This window comes from Somniosus microcephalus, chromosome 3 (genome assembly GCF_052327205.1).
Source record: "Somniosus microcephalus isolate GS21.2 chromosome 3, FLI_Smic_1.0, whole genome shotgun sequence".
In the NCBI taxonomy this organism is placed as follows: Eukaryota; Metazoa; Chordata; class Chondrichthyes; order Squaliformes; family Somniosidae; genus Somniosus; species Somniosus microcephalus.
Window position 1 is genome coordinate 163,117,175 of NC_140989.1, and position 16,296 is coordinate 163,133,470.

General features: G+C 47.5%; 1 protein-coding gene across 2 annotated transcripts in view; it reads right to left on the bottom strand.

Moving 5' to 3' along the window:
• The window catches only part of mthfd1l (methylenetetrahydrofolate dehydrogenase (NADP+ dependent) 1 like), a 725,847-nt gene that overhangs the window by 119,386 nt on the left and 590,165 nt on the right, over positions 1-16,296 (bottom strand). For both annotated transcript variants that reach the window (XM_085981835.1, XM_085981834.1), the window contains one exon: positions 648-755. In XM_085981835.1, the coding sequence (XP_085837961.1) occupies positions 648-755 (108 nt within the window). The remainder of the gene's footprint in view (positions 1-647; positions 756-16,296) is intronic.

A 16,296-nucleotide genomic window follows, 5' to 3' on the forward strand; every position in this document is an offset into this window, starting at 1 on the left:
CCTCCAGCTGTCCCGCTCACTGCCCCTCCCTCCCTCCGCTTTACAGTGACACGGCCTCCAGCTGTTCCACTCACTCTCCCTCCCTCCCTGGTACAGTGAAACGGCCTCCAGCTGTCCCGCTCACTCCCCCTCCCTCCGCTGTACAGTGACACGGCCTCCAGCTGTCCCGCTCACTGCCCCTCCCTCCCTCTGCTGTGCAGTGACACGGCCTCCAGCTGTCCCACTCACTCCCCCTCCCTCCCTCCGCTGTACAGTGACACGGCCTCCAGCTGTCCTGCCCCTCCCTCCCTCCGCTGTACAGTGACACGGCCTCCAGCTGTCTTAACTCTCCTCTCTGACACTTGCTCCCGAAACAGATACCCTCCCAAGGTATTCTTAAAAGCTTCCTATTGGATCTCAACTCTCCCTAGCTCACTTCTCCCAAGTCCCCCATTTACGCTCAGTGCCTACTTCACTTCTGTGTGAAGCTCCTTGTGACAATTTTGTTCTGGGATTAAGGCACTGCATGAACACGAGTTTGATTACAGCTCATGAATGGTTCTTTTGAACGTCTTCATCGATAGGCCAAGCTCCCAATAATTCCGCTCAGTGTGAACAAATACTAAACCGACCCTTTGCAGGCTGCTTGCTTGTTGAATGTTTCTCACCTGACTGACGTACAAATCCACCTTGGATTGAGCTTTGGGAGACAGCTCTATATCCTCAGCCCCGTAAATCTTCTGTGCTATAGTGCGAATCTTTTCCACAATGGGCATCTGTAAAATGAAAAGACTGAACTGTGAATTGAGGTATTTTGGTAGGAAGGAGGAGGAGAGGCAATATAAACTAAATGGTACATTTTTAAAGGGAGTGCCGGAACAGAGACACCTGGGGGTTTACGTACACAAATCTTTGAAGGTGACAAGTTGAGAAGGCTGTTAAAAAAAAAACATACGGGCTCCCGGGCTTTATAAACAGAAGCAGAAGAGTGCAAAAGCAAGGAAGTTATGCTAAACCTTTATAAATTCACTGGGTTAGATTAAGGGCACCACACCTAAGGAAGGATGTCAAGGCCTTGGTGAGGGTGCAGAGGAGATTTACTAGAATGGTACCAGGGATGAGAGACTTCAGTTATGTGGGGAGACTGGAAGAAGCTGAGCAGAGAAGCTTATGGTGAGATTTAATCGAGATATTCAAAATGAAGAGGGATTTTGATATAGTAAATAGGGAGAAACTGTTTCCACTGGCAGGATGGTCGGTATCCAGAGGACACAGATTTAAGATAGTTAGGACAAGAACCAGAGTGGAGATGAGTTATGATCTAGAAAGCAGTGCCTGAAAGGGTGGTGGAAGCAGATTCAATAGTAACTTTCAAAAGGGAACTGGATATACACCCAATTTTTGGGGTCATGAAAGATCTGGAGCTCAATGTTTTGCTACACAAAGTTAGTGGATCTCAGCTGTGGTAGCAATAAAGGCTCAAACTGGAGCTCATACCTCAAGGCAATGGAAGGCAAATTGTTCAGGGTTGCTGCCCAATTGCTACTTAATGGCACATTGGAAGAGAGTGCATGAGACTGAATGAGTTAATGTGAGAGAGAGAGAGAGAGAGAGAGAGAGAGATATAGAGGGAGCGCGCGAATGTGCAATGTGTGCGAGCGTGTATGAGCGTTAGTGAGCGTGTATAAATGTGTGTATGTGCGCGAATGAGAAAGCGTGTGTATGAGCACGAGAGCGTACGAGAGTGTGTATGAGCATGGGTGTGCATAAGTGAGTGAGAGAGAGCGTACATGCACACGTTCTCAGACATGGAGTGAGGAGTGATTTTGGAGAAACGGCACACTGAACTAACAAGATTCACTGATGATGCGAGAAATGGTTACTCGGATGAACTGAAGTAAAACCTGATCTGCCAGCGTGTACTTAGCAACAGGGATCAACGCACTGGATTCAGGAGCAGGGAATTCTGGTTACAACTCCCTGCACCTAGAACAGAAGCGAGCGACAGTGCTGCCACCACTGGCCACTGAATGTCATTACAGCGATAGCACATCTCAATCCTGAAGGGCAGCACAAGTTTCAGGCACTTTAAAATTTAAATAGCATTGAATGTGAACACTATTCTTTATTTGCCATAACAATACATAACAGGTATAAATATATCACCTTTCCGTCCATTTAATACAGCCGTATGTATACACTTTTATCATGGACACTTCTACACTCCTCCATTTGTTTTTCTCCTGGTCCCAGGGTAAGTTAATTAAATTGTCACTTTCCTCACCCCTCATTAAATTTAAAAAAAGACTTGCATTGATAGAGCCTTTCACAACCTCAGGACGTCCCAAAGCACTTTACAGCCAGTGAAGTACTTTTGAAGTGTAGTCACTGTTGTAATGTAGGAAGCACGGCAGCCAATATGCGCACAGCAAGGTCCCACAAACAGCAATGTGATAAATTACCAGATAATCTGTTTGAAGGATAAATACTGGCCAGGACATTCCTCTGCTCTTCTTCGAATAGCACCATGGGATCTTTTACATCCACCTTGAGGGGGCAGACGGGGCCTCTGTTTAACGTCTCATCTGAAAGACAGCACCTCCGACAGTGCAGCACTCCCTCAGTACTGCACTGGAGTGTCAGGTTAGATTATGTGCTCAAGTCTCTGGAGTAGGATTTGAACCCAGAGGCGAGAGTGCTACCAAACTACATTATATATTACCTTCAAGAAAACCTCAAAGGCTGGGGCAAAAGTAAGGTCTGGATTACATTTCTTGTACAAGAAGCCAGTAGGAGGGAAGAGGAGTATTGAAGAGGGAGAACAATACACCATAGCCCCACCACAGAGATTTGTTGTGGGGATGAACAGACTTTTTTAGCGTGGATTGTGTTGAACCAAGTTCATGCACTTGCAATGCTAAGACTAAGACAAGCCCAGTATCCGATCTCAGCATCACAGGTCAAGCGGGAACCGCAGTATTCAACCCAGTTGTGAAGTGGTTCAAAGTCTTCACGTCGCCCATTAAAGTGTCTACTGAAAACCTCATCACCATCCAGCTCCTGTCTCAGAACCAGCTTCGTTAAAAACCACCTGCGACACTCGCAGATATGTTCACATAAGTGCCAGAAAAAGAAAACAGAAATACATGTGAGCGGATCATCGATACAATGAGTTTAATTCGGGCTGGACAGTTTCATAACCAGCAAAGACTCACTCAACCTGTGCTCGGTGAAGAATCACAGAATCACAGAATCCCCACAGTGCAGATAGAGGCCATTTCGGCCCATCGAGCCTGCACCGACACATATCCCACCCTATCCCCGTAACCCCACGTATTTAATCCCCTAACACTAAGGGTCAATTTATCATAGCCAAATCAACCTAACCCGCACATCTTTGGACTGTGGGAGGAAACCGGAGCACCCGGAGGAAACCCACGCAGACACAGGGAGAATGTGCAAACTCCACACAGTAATCCTCCTGCCTCAAATTGTACCAGGGACCCACAATGAAATGTTAGGGACTTTGTTGCACGATATTTTGCTGATTTTTGAGCTGCAATTTTCTAAATAAAAGTTACTTCACACAGCTATCAACTTTAAGCTTGGTGCATCACCAGAACCCACGCAATGCGCTGTCTCTTGTACATCGCCCACTCCCTTCACTCCACCACTGGCGGCCATGCCTTCAGCTGTCTTGGCCCCCAAGCTGTGGAATTCCTTCCCATAACCTCTCCACCTCGATCCTCCTTAAAACCTACCTCTTTGACTAAGCAGTTGGTCACCTGTCCTAATATCACCTCGATTTCAAAATTCTCATCCTTGTTTTCAAAGCCCTCCATGGCCTCGCCCCTCCCTATCTCTAACCTCCTTCAGCACCACAACCACCCCCTCCCCCGAGATATCTGCGCTCCTCTAATTCCGCCCTCTTGAGCATCCCTGATTATAATCGCTCCACCATTGGTGGCCGTGCCTTCTGTTGCCTAGGCCCTAAGCTCTGGAAATTCCCTGCCTAAACCTCTCCACCTCTCTTTCCTCCTTTAAGATGCTCCTTAAAACCTACCTCTTTGACCAAGCTTTTGGTCACTTGCCCTAATATCTCAAGTGGCTCGGTGTCAAATTTTTTGTCTTATAATACTCCTGTGAAGCACCTTGGGACGTTTTACTAATTTAAAGGTGCTATATAAATACAAGTTGTTGTTGATGTTTGACTCTGTCAATTTTTGTCTGATTTACACTCCTGTGAAACTCCTTGGGATGTTTTACTGTGTTATGTTGCTGTCTAAAAGGAGATCAAGTGTGATTTGGACTGTAAACATGGGAAACTAGGTAATTTGGGGGAGGAATATCAATCGAAGCCCGAAGGTAAAATATTCCGTTAATGATACAAACAAACAGCAAAACTGCTACAGCCATTATGGAACAGACAAAAATTTGTTTTGTGTTGTTCTCCACTTAGAGGGGTAAACCTAAAATCCCCATCTAGCCCATACTGGATGCTTTTGGCCATCCCAAGAGAGCAAAGGGTTGCATCATCAGACTGGGTGCTCTCCAACCCTGAGGCTGGCTGGCCTCCAGCCAATGAATCCTCACAATGCAGAGCCGGTGTCCAAGGCTATTATTCACACATCTCCACTGACATAACTCGAATACTTCCCCAGTCGATAACACTGACCCTACGTCCAGTAGCAGATTGAGAAGATGCCTGTTGACATTATTTATAGCTTCTTCCTGACAGCTTCTCCATCCTTGCAGCTCCAATTCTGATTCTATTCTTGCCGCACAGTTTGCAGTTGCCACTTGTCTGGAATTACCATGGCAGCCAGCAGCGAGCTGGCATGTTCAGCTCTCCTATTCTCAATAGCAGTGTGGTTCTTAAACATTTGAACAATCAGATTTTTAGGGTCAGTTCACTGTGTTTTTTGTATGTTAGAAAGAGACTTGCATTTCTATAGCGCCGGTCATGACCTCAGGCCATCCCAAAATGTTTTACAGCCAATGACGTACTTTTTGAAGTGTAGTCACTGTTGTATTGTGGGAAATGTGGCAGCCAATTTGCACACAGCAAGATCCCACAAAAAGCAATAAGGTAATGACCAGATAATCTGTTTTACTGATGTTGGTTGAGAGATATTGGCCAGGACACCGGGGAGAACTCCCCTGCTCTTCTTCAAAATAACGCTGTGGGGTCTTTTACGTCCATAGTGTCATAGAGTCAGAGTTACACAGCACAGAAAGAGGCCCTTCAGCCCATCGTGTCCACGCCGGCCACAAAGCCCTATCTATTCTAATCCCATTTTTCAGCACTTGGTCCGTAGCCTTGTATGCTATGGCGTTTCAAGTGCTCATCTAAATGCTTCTTGAATGTTGTGAGGGTTCCTGTCTCTACCACCCTTTCAGGCAGTGAGTTCCAGATTCCAACCACCCTCTGGGTGAAAAAGTTTTTTCCTCAAATCCCCTCTAAACCTCCTGCCCCTTACCTTGAAACTATGCCCTCTGGTTATTGACCCCTCTACTAGGGGGAAAAGTTCCTTTCTATCCACTCTATGCCCCTCATAATTTATTACACCTTAATCACGTCCCCCCTCAGCCTTCTCTGCTCTAAGGAAAACAACCCCAGCCTGTCCAGTCTTTCTTCATAGCTGAAGCGCTCCAGTCCAGGTAACATCCTAGTGAATCTCCTCTGCACCCTCTCCAATGCAATCACATCCTTCCTATAGTGTGGCGACCAGAACTGCACACAGTATTCCAGCTGTGGCCTAACTAGCGTTTTGTACAGCTCCATCATAACCTCCCTGCTCTTATATTCTACTAGCTGAAGTGCCCGGCGGTGCCGAGGCTTTTTCGAGGGCATGTTGTTGTTGGAAGAGAGAGCACGCGACTGGGCGGGGGGGGGGGGGGGGGGGGGGGGGAGGGAGGGCAGGGGGGGGCAAAGGGAGGGCGGGGGGAGCGGGCGGGCCCCCCCCCCCCCCCCGAGGGTCGCGCCCCCCCCCCCCCCCCCCCCCGAGGTGAAGACCGCCGATTGCGGCTGTGCGAGACGGCCGGCGGGCCCGGTTGCCAGGGTAACCGTTGACGCTCAGCAAGCCCCGCCCCCCGGCCGAGCCAGAGAGAGACGCCGCGTCTTAGCTCCTGCTGCGCGCACCCTTTAGTAAGGTAGCGGCGCTGGGCTGAGGCCCGCCCGCCCCTGCAGCCTTCGAGTGGGGCCGGGAGGTGCCTAGCTCGGGCGTGGGTGCGGAGGAGAAGCCGAGGCTTCGAGGCCTACCTGGAAAAACGGGAAAGGTAGGAAAATTAATGAGATTAGATAAGTTAATTCGTTTCTAAATCATTTTTTTAAAAAACAATATGTGTTTTAAAAGCAACGTTTTTTTTAAAGACGCAGAAAGCGGGAAAAAGGAAAAGTTTGGAATCAAGATGGCGGCGACTCACCTCGGTTCAGAACGATAAGGCCCGGCCACACACGCACCGATTGGCCCGGCGGCACACGCCAGCAACCCGGCGTATGATTGGTCGAGCTCGAGGTCACTCTGTCGCTAATGAGCGGATAATGAGATGCTAATGAGCGGAATGTTGAAGGTTTTTGGGATACCGCGGGCGCGATTTTAGCCCGGCCGAAACGTAAATACGCTTAAAACCGTCTCGGAAGCGTAAGCTTTCCTTGGAGGTAACGCGCGCGTAGGTACGCCCTGTAACTTTCGAGCGCATAGCCCGACAGACAGAATGACAGACAGAATGACAGACAGAATGACAGACAGAATGACAGACAGAATGACAGACAGAAGTATCGATTTATATATATATAGATGCTTCGGCTAATGAAGGCAAGTGTGCCTTTTTAACCATCTTATCTACCTGTCCTGCTACCTTCAGGGATCTATTAACATGCACACCAAGGTCCCTCTGATCATTGTGTATTCTCTTGCCTTGTTAGTCCTCCCAAAATGCATCACCTCACACTTTTCCTGGTTAAATTCCATTTACCACTGTTCTGACCAACCCGTCTATATCGTCCTGTAGCCTGAGGCTTCCCTCCTCGCTATTTACCACTCCACTAATTTTCGTGTCATCTGCGAACTTACTGATCATACCTCCTACATTCATATCTAAATCATTAAAGTACACTACAAACAGCAAAGGAATAAAAACCTTCAACCATCACCCTCTGCCTCCTGCCACTAAGCCAATTTTGGATCCAATGTGCCAAATTGCCCTAGATCCCATGGGCTCTTGCCTTCTTGACCAGTCTCCCATACGGGACTTTGTCAAAAGCCTTACTGAAGTCCATGTAGACTACATCAACTGCAATACCCTCATCCGCACACCTAGTCAGCCCCTCGAAAAATTCAATCAAATTGGTTAGACATGATCTCCCCCTGACAAAGCCATGCTGACTATCCTTGATTAATCCTTGCCTCTCCAAGTGGAGACTAATTCTGTCCCTCAGAATTTTTTCCAATAATTTCCCTACCACAAATGTTAGGCTCACTGGCCTGTAATTCCCTGGTTTATCCCTACTACCCTTCTTGAATAATGGTACTACGTTAGCTGTCCTCCAGTCCTCTGGCACCTCCCCTGTGGCCAGAGAGGTTCTGAAAATTTGTGTCAGAGCCCCTGCAATCTCCTCCCTTGCCTCACGCAGCAGCCTGGGATACATCTCGTCTGAGCCTGGGGATTTATCCACTTTTAAGCCCACTAAAACTGCTAGTACCTCCTCCCTCTCAATGCTAATTTGTTCAAGTATATCACAATCCCCCTGCTTGATTTCTATGCCTACATCATCCTTCTCCATAGTGAACACACATCTTCCGGCTCTACACACAGATTGCCACTTTGGTCCTTAATGGGCCCTACTCTTTCCCTGGTTATCCTCTTGCCCTTAATATACTTATAAAACACCTTGGGATTTTTCTTTATTTTGCCCGCCAGTGTTTTTTCATGCCCCCTCTTCGCTTTCCTAATTTCTTTAAGTACTCCCCTGCACTTTCTATACTCCTCTAGGGCTTCCACTGTTTTTAGTCCTTTGAATCTGCCAAAAGCCTCCCTTTTTTTCCCTAATCCATTCTTGTATATCCCTTGACATCCAGGGTTCCCTGGGCTTGTTGGTCCCACCCTTGACCTTCACGGGGACATGTTGGCGTTGTACTCTATTTCCTTTCTGAAAGACTCCCACTGCTCTGATGTGGATTTTCCTACAAGTATCTGATCCCAGTCCACTTTGGCCAGATCCTGCCTTATCATTAAAATCGGCCTTCCACCAATTTAGAATCTTTATTTCCGGTCCATCTTTGTCCTTTTCCATGACAACCTTAAATCTCACCGAATTATGGTCACTGTCACCAAAATGCTCTCCTACTGACACTTCTACCACTTGCCCGGCTACATTCCCTAGAATTAGGTCCAGTACCACCCCCTCTTGTAGGACTTTCTACATGCTGGCTCAAAAAGCTCTCCTGGATGCACTTTAAGAATTCCGCACCCTCTAAGCCTTTCACACTCTGACTATCCCAGTTAATATTGGGGAAGTTGAAATCCCCTACTATTATTACCCTATTATTTCTACAGTTCACTGAGATTTGCCTACATATCTGTTCCTCTATCTCCCCCTGACTGTTTGGGGGCCTATAGTACACTCCCAGCAAAGTGCTTGCCCCCTTTTTGTTTTTAAGTTCTACCCACATGGCCTCATTAGAGGAACCTGCTAAGATATCATGCCTCCTTACAGCAGTAATTGACTCCTTGATTAATATTGCGACACCCCCTCCTCTTTTACTCCCCGCTCTGTCTCGCCTGAAGATTCTATACCCCAGAATATTGAGCTGCCAGTCCTGTCCCTCCCTCAACCATGTCTCTGATAGCAACAATATCATACTCCCATGTATTCATCAACACCTTCAATTCATCTGCCTTGCTCACAAGACTCCTTCCATTAAAATAAATGCCATCCAGCCTTGCCATACTCCCTTGTGCTCTGCCTTCCAGGCTGACTTGTTTTTCCTTCTATATTTGGCTGTGCATCACCCCCCGCTATAGCTCCACTCCGTATCCCACCCCCCCGCCAAGTAGTTTAAACCCCCCCCCCCCCCCCCCAACAGTACTAGCGAACCTCCCCGCAAGGATGTTGGTCCCGTTCCGGTTCAGGTGCAACCCGTCCGACTTGTACAGGTCCCACCTTCCCCAGAAACAGACCCAGTGATTCAGGAAACTAAAGCCCTCCCTCCTGCACCAACTCTTTAGCTACGCATTCATCTGCATTATCCTCCTATTCCTATACTCACTAGCACATGGCACCGGGAGTAATCCAGAGATTACAACCTTTGAGGTCCTGCTTTTTAATCTGCTACCTAGCTCCCTAAATTCTTGCTGCAGGACCTCATCCCTCTTTCTACCCATGTCTTTGGTACCAATGTGAACCACGACCTCTGACTGTTTGCCCTCCCCCTTCAGAATGCCCTGCAGCCGTTCAGTGACATCCTTGACCCTGGCACCAGGGAGGCAACATACCATCCTGGAGTCACATCTGCGGCCACAGAAACGTCTATCTGTTCCCCTTACGATAGAATCCCCTATCACTATTGCTCTCCCACTCTTTTTCCTCCCCTCATCTGAGGGGGAAGACACCTTGGTTTAACGTCTCATCCGAAAGACAGCACCTACGGCAGTGCAGCACTACTCAGTACTGCAGTGGAGTGTCAGCCTAGCTTATGTGCTCAAGTCTCCGGAGTGAAACTTGAACCCACAACCTTCTGGCTCAGAAGCAAGAGTGCTACGACTTAAGTCTGTTCACAGTTCATAACAGGATGGTGACTCCATTATTATTTTAATCAGGCCAAAGTGGGCACCTTGCTTTAGCTATTGACCACTGATCAATAAAGCTTCTTGAACTGTTAGCCAAAGAGTTAACAGTTGATGTGTTCTCTATAGCACATATATTGAAGGAAAACATATTTAAAACTTTAAAAGGAAGGGGGTAGAGCTAAAGAAATAATAATTGGATCAATGCTGAATCAGTTGGTGATTTATCTTTTATAACATGGATACATGTTATAATCAATCTGAATATGTTATAAGCAAGGCTAATCATGTTCTAGGGTGTAGCTTAGCACTTAATGGATACCATTGACCAGAAACTTAACTGGACCTGCCACATAAATACTGTGGCAACAAGAGCAGGTCAGAGGCTGGGTATTCTGCGGCGAGTGTCTCACCTCCTGACTCCCCAAAGCCTTCCCACCATCTACAAGGCACAAGTCAGGAGTGTGATGGAATACTCTCCACTTGCCTGGATGAGTGCAGCTCCAACAACACTCAAGAAGCTCGACACCATCCAAGACAAAGCAGCCCGCTTGATTGGCACCCCATCCACCACCTTAAACATTCACCCCCTCCACCACCGGCGTACCGTGGCTGCAGCGTGTACCATCTACAAGATGCACTGCAGCAACTTGCCAATGCTTCTTCGGCAGCACCTCCCAAACCCACGACCTCTACCACCTAGAAGGACAAGGGCAGCAGGCGCATGGGAACACCACCACCTCCAAGTTCCCTCCCAAGTCACACACCATCCTGACTTGGAAGTATATCGCCGATCCTTCATCGTCACTGGATCAAAATCCTGGAACTCCCTCCCTAACAGCACTGTGGGAGTACCTTCATCACACGGACTGCAGCGGTTTAAGGCGGCGGCTCACCACCACTTTCTCAAGGGCAATTAGGGATAGGCAATAAATGCTGGCGTTGCCAGCGATGCCCACATCCCATGAACGAATAAAAATAAATAACATGGATACAGTCCATTCCCTGGATAATCACATTATTTTGCTTTTTAAAAAATAAAACCATTTTAATTGGGTTGGTTAATTGGAATATTTGGATAATTACATTTTATGTGCTATAAAATAACTGAATTATGACTGGTAGACTGTAGTTGTATTAACCATTAAAACACAGGTTGCATTCAACAATGCTGCAGCTTATGCAGCAGAATAAGGGCTAAACACAACAGATCGCGTGGCACCCCCCCTCATCCCTGGCTCCATTTCCCATGTTAACACTACTGGCAAACCTATCATTCTTGTACATCAGAGTCACAAGGATCCAGCATAGAAACAGGACATTCTGCCCATCAAGCCAGCTATTCCATGAGCAACACATTCTAATCCCACTCTCCTGCTCACTCCCCATATCCTTTAATATCCCACCCAGTCTAATCCCACTCTCCTGCTCACTCCCCATACCCTTTAATATCCCACCCAGTCTAATCCCACTCTCCAGCTCACTCCCCATTCCCTTTAACATCCCACCCAGTCTAATCCCACTCTCCTGCTCACTCCCCATTCCCTTTAACATCCCACCCAGTCTAATCCCACTCTCCTGCTCACTCCCCATACCCTTTAATATCCCACCCAGTCTAATCCCACTCTCCTGCTCACTCCCCATACCCTTTAATATCCCACCCAGTCTAATCCCACTCTCCAGCTCACTCCCCATACCCTTTAATATCCCACCCAGTCTAATCCCACTCTCCTGCTCACTCCCCATACCCTTTAATATCCCACCCAGTCTAATCCCACTCTCCTGCTCACTCCCCATACCCTTTAATATCCCACCCAGTCTAATCCCACTCTCCTGCTCACTCCCCATACCCTTTAATATCCCACCCAGTTTAATCCCACTCTCCTGCTCACTCCCCATAACCTTTAATATCCCACTTTGATATTGTAATTAAAGTTTGCTCAACTTAAAGTTCAATAATGTTTTCATAGAATCATACAGCACAAAAAGGTGGCCTATTGCCCAACATGCCTGCACCAGCTCTCTCAAAGAGCGAGCAATTAGTCCCACTACCCTGTTCTTTCCCCATAGCCATGTAAATGTTTCCTTTAAGCATTTATCCAATTCCATTTTGAAAGTTACTGTTGAATCTGCTTCCACCACCCTTTCAGGCAAAGCATTCCAGATCATCACAACTCGCTGAGTTAAAAAAAAAAGATCTTCTCATCTCCCTCTGGCTTTTTTGCCAATTACTTTAAATCTGTCTCTCTAGTTACTGGCCCTTCTGCCAGTGGAAATAGTTTCTCCCTATCTACTCTGTTAAAATCTCTTTCAATTTTGAACACCTCTATTAAATCTCCCCTTAACATTCTCTGCTCCAAGGTGAACAACCTCAGCTTCTCCAGATAACTGAAGTCCCGCAACCCTGGTGCCATTCTAGTAAATCTCCTCTGCACCCTCTCCAAGGCCTTGACATCCTTCCTAAAGTGTGGTGCCCAGAATTGGACACAATACTCCAGCTGAGGGCTAACCAGTGATTTATAAAGGTTTAGCATAATTTCTTTGCTTTTGTACTCTTAGGCCTGTTTATAAAGCCAAGGATCTCGTATTTTTTTTAACCGCCTTCTCAACTTGTCCTGCCACCTTCAAAGATTTGTGTACCTACACCCCCAGCTCTCTCCGTTCTGACACCCCCTTTAAAATTGTGCCATTTAGTTTATGTTGCCTCTCCTCATTCTTCCTACCAAAATGTATCACTTCGCACTTCCCCGTGTTAAAATTCATCTGCCATGTGTCTGTCTACTTTCATCAGTCTGTCTATTGTCATTAAAGTTTGCTCAACTTAAAATTCGGTAATGTTTCCAGAATCAGTAAATAATCTTCCATATTAAAAAAAACCCTCTACTTTGCTGGTTATATTTTAAATCCTTACGGAACAGGCTGATGGGAATTTCTAGAGACCATGAAAAGAATTATAACAGGACAGATACTTTTGCTTTCATGTGTTGCATTGTGAAGGCTGAGGCTCGGGTACGTCTGACTGCTCATCAAGTAAATAACCTTACATTTTAGTACATAAACCCATATATCTACAATTGCTTTGAAAAATCCATGAGGCCTCTGAAATGATTAAAAACGTGACATACACAAGAGAAGACAAAAAGCCTTCTTGAATCTGGACTTTTACTTTTAATCACCATCATTTTCTTGGGAGGAGGGGTGATTCCTATTTTGTAAATTGAGAAACCGAAGTAAAGGAGTCAAGGCTGAGGTCAGCGGCAAACCTGGAGAGGAAACCAGATAAACCAGGAAGTACCATTTATCAAAGCCCAATAGGATGTTGAAAGGCCATAGCCCCCAAAAAAAGTTGAGTGCAAGTCAGAGGAAGTCATGATCACACGGTACAGGGCTCTGGTCAAACTGCACGTGCAGTACTGGGCCCAGTTCTGATCACTGAAACACCAGGGAGACATTCAAACACTGGAGACAGAGCGGGGGGGGAAGACTCGGCGTGTCAGTTCTCCGCACGTTCTAAAAAGAAAGAACTTGCATCTCCATTACACCTTTCACGACCTTAGGGCATCCCAAAGCGCTTTACAGCCAATGAGGTACTTTTGAAATGTAGTCACTGCACCAATTTGCACACAGCAAGATCCCACAAACAGCAATGAGATAACGACCAGATAATCTGTTTCTTTTAATGAAGTTGGTTGAGGAATAAATATCGGTCAGGACACCGGAGAGAACGCCCATGCTCTTCTTAAAATAGTGCCATCCGAGAGAGCAGACACGCCAGTGCACTACTGCGGGGATGCTGCACTGTCGGTGGTGCCATCTTTCAGATGAGACATTAAACCGAGGCCCCACCTGCTCTCTCAGGTGGACGTAAAAGATCCCAAGGCACTATTCGAAGAGGAGCAGGGTATTTCTGGCCAATATTTATCCCTCAATCAACATCACAAACAGATTATCTGGTCATTACCTCACAAGCTTGCTGTGCTTAAATTGGCCACCATGTTCCCTACATGTGTACTTCAAAAGTTCATCATTGGCTGTAAAGCATTTTGCAACGTCCTGAGGTCGTTAAAGGCGGTACAGAAATGAAAGTCTTTCTTTTGCTCAGTCCATAGGCCTGCATTTTCTGACCAGAGCTACATTTTCTGCCTTTGAGAGTGGTTTAATTTCCACCCCTCCCCCCCACCCCCACCGCAAGAGAAGAGTTAATTAAATATCTGAAAATGTTTTACTTGGTTAATTTACAAGTTAACTTGATTTTAAGAAACATTCTGACCAAAACAAATAAAAAATTACAATCAACTTTTCTACCACTTTGTTTTACTCAGTCTCCTCCCAAACTGCAACATCGTCCGACTTGATGCAAGTGTTTCTTACCATATTCTCCCTCGCCCCAGCCCCCCAACCCCCGCTCTATCCAATTGGCAAAGAGAAGCTAAGCATGACCTTGCCATGCACTATCTGTCTGGGTCCTGTCAAAGTACTGGAGTGTTGATAGGACGTGTCTTGGCTTGTCAGAGCACCTCATTTTTCAGGCCGTTGGGAGACGGAGCTGTATGAAATAGCTAAAGCTCGTTTTCCCCAGGACGATACAGCGCTTTCAGTTTATTGAAAGACCTTGTACTTTTACTCTCTTGGCTGCAGTCCACATCCGCAACAGATATTCTCAATGTAGCAGACCTGCACCATTGTAGACATGGTGTGTGCATATTTGTAAGAGAGACATAGTTGTCATTCATCAACCCGCTACCGCACTGTTCGTCAGCCGTGGCTCAGTGGGTAGCCCACTCGCCTCCTAGTCAGAAGGTTGTGGGTTGAAGTCCTACTCCAGGGACTTGATCATATAATCCAGTCTGACACACCAGTGCAGTACTGAGGGAGTGCGGCACTGTCGGAGGTGCCGTCTTTCAGATGAGGCCCCGTCTGTTCTCTCAGGTGGACGCAAAAGATCCCATGGCACTATCTGGAAGAGGAGCAGGGGAGCTCTCCCCGGTGTCCTGGCCAATATTTATCCCTCAACTAACATCACTAAAACAGATTATTTAGTCATTAATCTGATTGCTGTTCGTGTTAATGGCAGCAATTCAGGCCCTGGATGAGGCTCCTGCTAAAAGCGGGTGGGGGCCTACTTAACATGCAAGAGTCGCAGCCCAATGATTTCATCATGCCAGGACATAACAACATCAAGGTAGGGGGAGTCCCGCACTGTCTGCTGCAAAACCACGGTGGGAGGAACCGATTGGCCAGAAGAGATTAGCAAGATATGTGTTTAAAACTACCTTCTCCATGAACTCCTTGTAGGCCAGGAGGAGTAGGAATGCGCGTCCCAGGCCCCTCAAGGAGTTTTTGGGCCTCCCCAGCATGCCTCCCACCCCCTCCCCAATGTGAAACTGGAATCTCAAAACTCCGATCGCGCAGAGAGAATCCCCAGGCCTCTCCTCGATCGCGCAACACAAATGAATCCCAAGGCCTCTCCCCGATCACACCAAGATACGAGGAAACTCCTCCTCCCACTGGCTGCTGGGTTTGTTCCCAGTGATTCCCCGGCTGCAGCCTCCTGCCGTCAAATTCCCACTGCCACCTGCCTTCAGTGTGCCAGTGTAGCCTTCAGTCACCTGAGGAAGAGAGTGTTTGAAGACCAGGACCTCAAACCCGGCACCAAGCTCATGGTCTACAGGGCAGCAGTGATACCCGCCCTGCTGTATGCCTTAGAGACATGGACCATGTACAGCAGGCACCTCAAAGCTCTGGAGAGGTACCACCAATGCTGCTTCCGCAAGATCCTGCAAATCCATTGGCAGGATAGGCGCACCAACGTCAGTGTTCTTGCTCAGGCCAACATCCCCAGCATTGACGCTTTGACCACACTCGATCAGCTCCGATGGACGGGCCACATCGTCCGCATGCCCGACACGAGACTCCCAAAACAAGCGCTCTACTCGGAACTCCGACACGGCAAGAGAGCCCCAAGTAGGCAGAGGAAACGCTTCAAGGACACCCTCAAAGCCTCCTTGAAAAAGTGTAACATCCCCACCGACGCCTGGGGATCCCTGGCCCAAGGCTACACAAAGTGGAGAAGCATCCGGGAAGGCGCCGAACACCTCGAGTCTCTTCGCCGGGAGCAAGCGGAACCCAAGCACAGGCAGCGCACGTCAACCCAAGCACCCCACCCACCCACCCCTTCAACCACCGTCTGCCCCACCTGTGACAGAGACTGTAGGTCCCGCATTGGACTCATCAGTCACCAGAGGACTCATTTTTAATGTGGAAGCAAGTCATCCTCGGTTCCGAAGGACTGCCTAAGAAGAAGGAGAAGAAGATGATGTAGTGGATCCAGCCTGGTGTCAGGCAGGATTCTGGGAAGTTTGACTTAAATGAGGCCCTGTCGTTGAGGTCGGCCGGGCCTCCATGCCCCCGACCGTGCCGGGTTCATCGCCCGCTACCGGGCTCCCCGGTAAAAGTCGAGGCCATTGTGTCAAATGGAGAGCAAAAACCAAAAATAAAGCTGGAAATAATCAGCATCAGGCAGCATTT